Source organism: Salvelinus sp. IW2-2015, unplaced genomic scaffold (genome assembly GCF_002910315.2).
Source record: "Salvelinus sp. IW2-2015 unplaced genomic scaffold, ASM291031v2 Un_scaffold1927, whole genome shotgun sequence".
Taxonomy (NCBI): domain Eukaryota; kingdom Metazoa; phylum Chordata; class Actinopteri; order Salmoniformes; family Salmonidae; genus Salvelinus; species Salvelinus sp. IW2-2015.
In genome coordinates, this window is record NW_019943285.1 from 127,808 (window position 1) to 134,716 (window position 6,909).

Below are 6,909 nucleotides of genomic sequence, written 5' to 3' on the forward strand. Positions count from 1 at the left end.
GACAACTACTGTACAAGTAGTAGAGCAAAGATGAAGAGGGGTTAGAAAACCAAATCAACAGAGATCATGGAGGATGTAGCAGCACAGTATTATATAAAGATGTTTCAATGATGACGGACGGATAATAAGTAGTACCCAGTCCCAGAAAAAACCCAAAGCAGCCATGCCATAGGTGTTGCTCTGAGCCAACCSACACCAAGCAACAACACCAACATTCAGTGGTAGGTCTGAAATGGCGACCAAGTAGGGAATAAGGTGCCATTCCGGACACACCCAATCAGTCAGTCATATCAAAGCACAACTAGACAGAGGGTAGAACGGCATGGCAACACAATCACAGACTGCTAGAGTCACACGTCACATGGATGTGTCGGTACCGAAAGATCTGCCTCCTCTTTTGAGAGGTAGAGGAGTAGCCTTCAGGGGAAAGTCTGTTGGGGGACAGTGGAGGGAGAGAAGGGAGAGCGGGGGTTACTGGGTGGGTATAGAAGAGGGGTAGGTTTTGGAACAGCCATTCCCAATTCATTCCCTCCCCCTCCCCTTGGCCCTTACCCTTCAATGTTCTGTAGATCTGTAAGATGGCCAAGAGGAGGGATAGGGAACGATTTGGGACCAGTTTTAACAGTGTTGCACTGTATCCAACTCCCAGCCCAGAAAAGATCAGACACACAGAGCAGAAATGCTGACAGTAAAAAAAACAGGGAACAAAGTTCCCCCACTTCTTTTTGTCTCTCGAACACATCGGTTTAATAATCGTTCATCTCTATCAGAAAGGGAGATGTACTTTTGTTGTGCTTTGGACTACATGTRGAAAACGATTGTCAGTTCACCCCAACATTCAAACTTAGCAAACCCAAACCTTGGTGCCAGAATGATTAGATCTCTTCAAAAACACCTCAATATAATTTGGTGGTCTAATTTTATGGTGCCAGGGGGTTTGAAACAGGGTTAGGGGGGCTTTGCTGTGACCAGGCCGCCCCGACTGCCTCTCCTACACACCTAAGGGACTATACTGGCTGGGAACTAACCCCGTACTCTAGGATCCCCTTCAGAAGTACACACATTAAACTCTCCACTGTAATGCATACTGTTACTGGGCGTTACTGTGAGCTTACCTGTTGTCGTTGATGTATCCATTTTGAGAGGACTGAAAAGGGAAAGAGACACCTGTAAATTACCAATAGCTGTAGCTTGTTGATCCCATAAACTATGTTTATTTAATAGCTTTCATTTGACCAAGTAGGTTATTGAGAACATATTGTTTTTATCCCAAGTTAACCAAGGTTCACTCGTGACCTCCAAGAATAWGGACATAACTTATTTACTCTGCCTTCTTACTCTATTCCACCATTACGTTATTAAAATGAACTTCTGGTTAAAACAGTGGTTAATAGAACAGACAGTGGGAGGACAAGTTAAGTATAGCTGTCCATCCCYATCCTCACTGTTGAGCCCGACCAGAGTTGCCCTTAGACTTTATTTAAAAATGTGACATTTTATTTCACCTTTATTTAACTAGGCAAGTCCGTTAAAAACAAAACAAATTCTTATTTACAATGACGGCCTACCCCGGCCAAACCCTCCCCTAAACCGGAAGACGCTGGGCCAAATTGTGCGCCGCCCTATGGGACTCCCGATCACAGCCGGTTGTGATACAGCCCGGGATCGAACCAGGGTGTCTGTAGCGACGCCTCTACCACTGAGATGCAGTACTTTTGACCGCTGAGGCACTCGGGAGCCAGATCCGCTGAACTTGGGTCAGTTGTGTGCGTTAATGTCGACGATGCTTAATGTCACGATTTGATGAGGGTAAACTGATCCTAGATCTGTGCCTAAGAGCATCTCCTATCCTCCACCACTTACTTCTCGGGAAAAGATCCGGTCTCGTACTCTCTGATACTCCTCCTCCCTCTCCTCTATCGATTTGCTGCGCCGCCCGTCCGACAGCGGCACGCGGATCTGCGATTGGACAAGAGGAAGAAGGGGTGTGATCAGTAAACATCATTGGACAGAAGTGGTATTCACTATGAATACTATTCAGAGCATCTTCTCAGGAAGAATACGTTTAAATTAAAATATTGTGCGAGATAAATTTATATATACTCAGATAATCGTCAACAGGATTAATTAAATTCAGCCTTCTCATATATCGTATCCTCGTGTTCTACAAAGACCTACAACGGTAAAAACAGCTACAAATAAAATGTATGAAGGATCTGTGAATCAGAACTGTTAAGTATTTAATTATTAGACTTAAGTGTAATTAATTGTTAAGTATTTAAGTAATAAAAAGCAACAGTGAATAATTTTAAAAAAGGGACTAATGACCTGATTATCATCCTTGTCCATACTGGCGTCGTCTCTCTTGAGGATAAACTTCTTCTGGAAATCCGTGTTCCTCTCATCCTTGATGTGCTCTGAGAACCTCTGCTCTGGGCTGAAGAAAAAAACTATTCAGAAACTCGTTAGGACAAGTCTTGTAACGATCCCAACATTTTTACTAACGATACCAGGCCAAGTATCACGATACCAATGAGTATCACGGTACCAATGAGTACCACGATACCAAGTAGTACTACGATACCAAGTAGTACTGCGATACCAAGTAGTACCGCGATACCAATGAGTATCGCGATACCAAGTAGTACCGCGATACCAAGAAGTACCGCGATACCAATGACTACCGCGATACCAAGTAGTACCACGATACCAATGAGTACCACGATACCAATGAGTACCTATATGAATCACACCTATATGAATCACACCTATATGAATCACACCTATATGAATCACACCTATATGAATCCCACATATATGAATCACACCTATATGAATCCCACATATATGAATCACACCTATATGAATCAAACCTATATGAATCCCCACATATTAATGAATCACACCTATATGAAATCACACCTATATGAATCACGCCTATATGAATCACGCCTATATGAATCACACCTATATAGCACGCCTATCTGAAGCACGTCTATATGAAGCACGCCTATATGAAGCACGCCTATATGAATCCGCCTATATGACAGCAGCCTATGATGAATCACACCTATATGAATCACACCTATAGAATCACCCTATAGGAATCACACCTATATGAATCCACCTATATGATCACACCTATATGAAATCACCTATATGAATCACCACCTATTGAATCACGCCTATATGAACACACTATATGAATCACGCCTATATGAATCACACCTATATGAATCACGCGCTTATATGAATCCCGCCTATATGATTCACACCTATATGAATCCCGCCTATATGAATCCCGCCTATATGAATCACACCTATATGAATCACGCCTATATGAATCCCGCCTATATGAATCACACCTATATGAATCCCGCTATTGAATCACACCTATATGATCATCAACCTAATGAATCACACCTCTATGAATCACACCTATATGAATCACACCTATATGAATCACACCTATATGAATCACGCCTATATGAAAGCACATCTCATGAGTAGCAGACCCTTTTTCTTTCTGTGCCAATCAAATTTGCCTAGACCTACTGTCAACTTACCAGTTTGTTAGCTAGCTAGGTAACATGACTGAACTACCTTGTTTTGTTATAAAACAATAATTGCGGCGCCGGGAACTAGTTTTAAAACAGCACTTGACATGGATTGTGAAATTATATCAAATGCAAATCCCAACTGGAAAAAAAATAAAGGCGTGTCTGGTAACAACGGGTCATATTTCCTATAACTGTTTAGATAGAAACAAGACCTCTGGTAACACGGGTCATATTTCTATAACTGTTTATGACTAGAAACAAGACCTCTGGTAACACGGGTCATATTTCTATAACTGTTTAGACTAGAAACAAGACCTCTGGTAACACGGGTCATATTTCTATAACTGTTTTAGACTAGAAACAAGAACCCTCTGGTAACACGGTCATATTTCTATAACTGTTTAGACTAGACACCAGACCTCTGGTAAACGGTCATATTTCTATATACTGTTTAGACTAGAAACAAGACCTCTGGTAACACGGGTCATATTTCTATAACTGTTAGGCTAGAAACAAGACCTCTGGTAACACGGGTCATATTTCTATAACTGTTTAGACTAGAAACAAGACCTCTGGTAACACGGTGCATATTTCTATAACTGTTTAGACTAGAAACAAGACCTCTGGTAACACGGGTCATATTTCTATTACAGTTTAGACTAGAAACAAGCACCTCTTGGTAACACGGGTCAATATTTCTCTTAACAGTTTAGGCTAGAAACAAGACCCTCTGGTAACACGGGTCAATATTTCTATAACTGTTTAGACTAGAAACATAGACCTCTTGGTAACACGGGTCATATTTCTATAACTGTTTAGACTAGAAACATAGACCTCTGGTAACACGGGTCATATTTCTATAACTTGTTTAGACTAGAACAAGCCATTTTCTTTGTTGTAAAGTGCAGGCCATGCCTTTCACTCTCCTGACACTCAGAGGCTGCATGACATTAACTTGCCACAGTCTACTCAGACTGGCCTGTGCTCACTGTTATATAACAGGTGATGGACCACTGCCAGCCTCCGCACGCTGCTCCCAATGTAACACCCCAGAAGACCCATCAGGGTCTGCATCACCACTCCCCATCACACGGATAAAATTATATTTACACAACTGATGAGCCATGAATAGCAACCAGAGAGATGCAGGTGAGTGAGGGCTGGTAGAAGTATGCTGATAGATGCAGGTGAGTGGGGGCTGGTAGAGGATGCTGATAGATGCAGGTGAGTGAGGGATGGTAGAGGATGCTGAGAGATGCAGGTGGATGAGGGCTGGTAGAGGATGCTGAGAGTGCAGGTGATGCGGGCTAGGTAGAGTCTGCTGAGAGATGCAAGGTGAGTGAGGGCTGGTAGAGTATGCTGAGAGATGCAGGTGAGTGGGGGGCTGGTAGATGGGATGCATGCAGAGATGCAGGTGAGTGAGGGATGGTAGAGATGCTGAGAGATGCAGGTGAGTGAGGGCTTGGTAGAGGATGCTGAGAGATGCAGGTGAGTGAGGGCTGGTAGAGGATGCGAGACGATGCAGGTGAGTGAGGGCTGGTAGAGGATGCTGAGAGATGCAGGTGAGTGATGGCTGGTAGAGTATGCTGAGAGATGCAGTGAGTGAGGGTGGTAGAGGATGCTGAGAGATGCCAGGTGAGTGAGGGCTGGTAGATGCAAGGTGAGTGAGGGCTGTAGAAGGATCTGAGAGATGCAGGTGAGTGAGGGCTGTAGATGCAGGTGAGTTGAGGGCTGGTAGAGGATGCTGAGAGATGCAGGTGAGTGAGGGCTGGTAGAGGATGCTGAGAGATGCAGGTGAGTGAGGGCTGGTGAGGATGCTGAGAGATGCGGTGAGTGAGGGCTGGTAGAGATGCTGAGAGATGCAGGTGAGTGAGGGCTGGTAGAGATGCTGGAGACGCAGGTGAGTGAGGGCTGGTAGAGTGAGCTGAGAGATGCAGGTGAGTGAGGGCTGGTAGAGGATGCTGAGAGATGCAGGTGAGTGAGGGCTGGTAGACGGATGCTGAGAGATGCAGGTGAGTGAGGGCTGGTAGAGGATGAGGATGATTGGATCTGAACATACAAGAGATTGGAGGCTGTTGCTTCAATTCAACTGAATTTATAAACATTTTATAAACAGGCGCCAGCAGGTTCTTTGGGTCGGTAGGGCTGAAACATTTGGTAGTATCATCTGAAAACGGTATTACGGTGCTCTAAAAATGTTGGTATAATAAGTATCATGACGTTTTGGGTTCGCGTATATTACCGTGGTACCGGTATACCAAGGTCGTCTAGTTCTAACACATGGTCTTCTAAGTCTACACATGGTCTTCCAAGTTTCTACACATGGTCTTCAAGTTTTACACCTGTCTTCTAAGTTCTACACTTGGCCTTCTAAGTTCTACACTGGTCTTCTAAGTTCTACACATGGTCTTCCAAGTTCTCAACATGGTCCTTTCCCAATTTACACATGGTCTTCCAAGTTTAACACATGGCTCTTCTAAGTTCTACACTTGCCTTCTAAAGTTCTACACTGGTCTTCCAAGTTTACACATGGTCTTCTAAGTTCTACACTTGGCTTCTAAGTTCTACACTGGTCCTTCTAAGTCTACACATGGTCTTCTCAAGTTCCTACACTTGGCTTCTAAGTTCTACACATGGTCTTCTAAGTTCCACGAGTCTCCCACTCACATGCGTGTGTTGCCAGTCTTGTTAATGATGACGGCCTTGCCAGTCTGGTCTACGTTGTGGTCCATGCCAAAGTAGGCCGCTACACGGTGCAACAGCATGCGGTGGTACGACGTCATCTGGGGAAACTTCTTGTACTGGTTACTGGAGGGGAGAACTGGTTACTGGAGGGTAGAACTGGGAGATTAAACAACGTGTACTGGTTACTGGAGGGGAGAACTGGTTACTGGAGGGAAGAACTGGGAGATTAAACAACGTGTACTGGTTACTTACAGGTTCTGTGTGTGTGTGTGGTTGGTGTGGATACTCCTGCAGTGCATGCCTGTGTGGTTACCAGGTTGTGTGTGTGGTGTCATTTTTTGGAGGCTATTTTATTAGCATCCTGTCTTCTGTCTCTCCCTTCCGCCAGACTCCAGCCAGGAGTAACACAGACTCCACCGGCATCGACGTGCACGACTTCCTGGTCCACGACACTAAAACACAAGATCACACACACACACACACCACACACACACACACACACACACACACACTCAACACACACACACTCACATCAACACAACACGAAAAAACAACCCCAAGGTACACACACTGAAAAACAACGCCAGTTATGGCAGGGGAGATTAATCGATCTCCTATCACAGCCACAGCACTCAACAGATGGAAATGGATTTTGAGCAAACTT

At 44.3% G+C, this 6,909-nt stretch overlaps 1 protein-coding gene across 1 annotated transcript in view; it reads right to left on the minus strand.

The window, feature by feature from the left end:
• Nucleotides 1–6,909, minus strand: part of LOC112072433 (R3H domain-containing protein 2) — a 68,281-nt gene that overhangs the window by 44,508 nt on the left and 16,864 nt on the right. Inside the window, exons 5-9 of the mRNA XM_070439798.1 lie at nucleotides 6,228–6,381; nucleotides 2,329–2,437; nucleotides 1,864–1,959; nucleotides 1,116–1,147; nucleotides 378–431 (exon numbers count right to left, since the gene is read on the minus strand). Coding sequence (XP_070295899.1) covers nucleotides 378–431; nucleotides 1,116–1,147; nucleotides 1,864–1,959; nucleotides 2,329–2,437; nucleotides 6,228–6,381 — 445 coding nt within the window. The remainder of the gene's footprint in view (nucleotides 1–377; nucleotides 432–1,115; nucleotides 1,148–1,863; nucleotides 1,960–2,328; nucleotides 2,438–6,227; nucleotides 6,382–6,909) is intronic.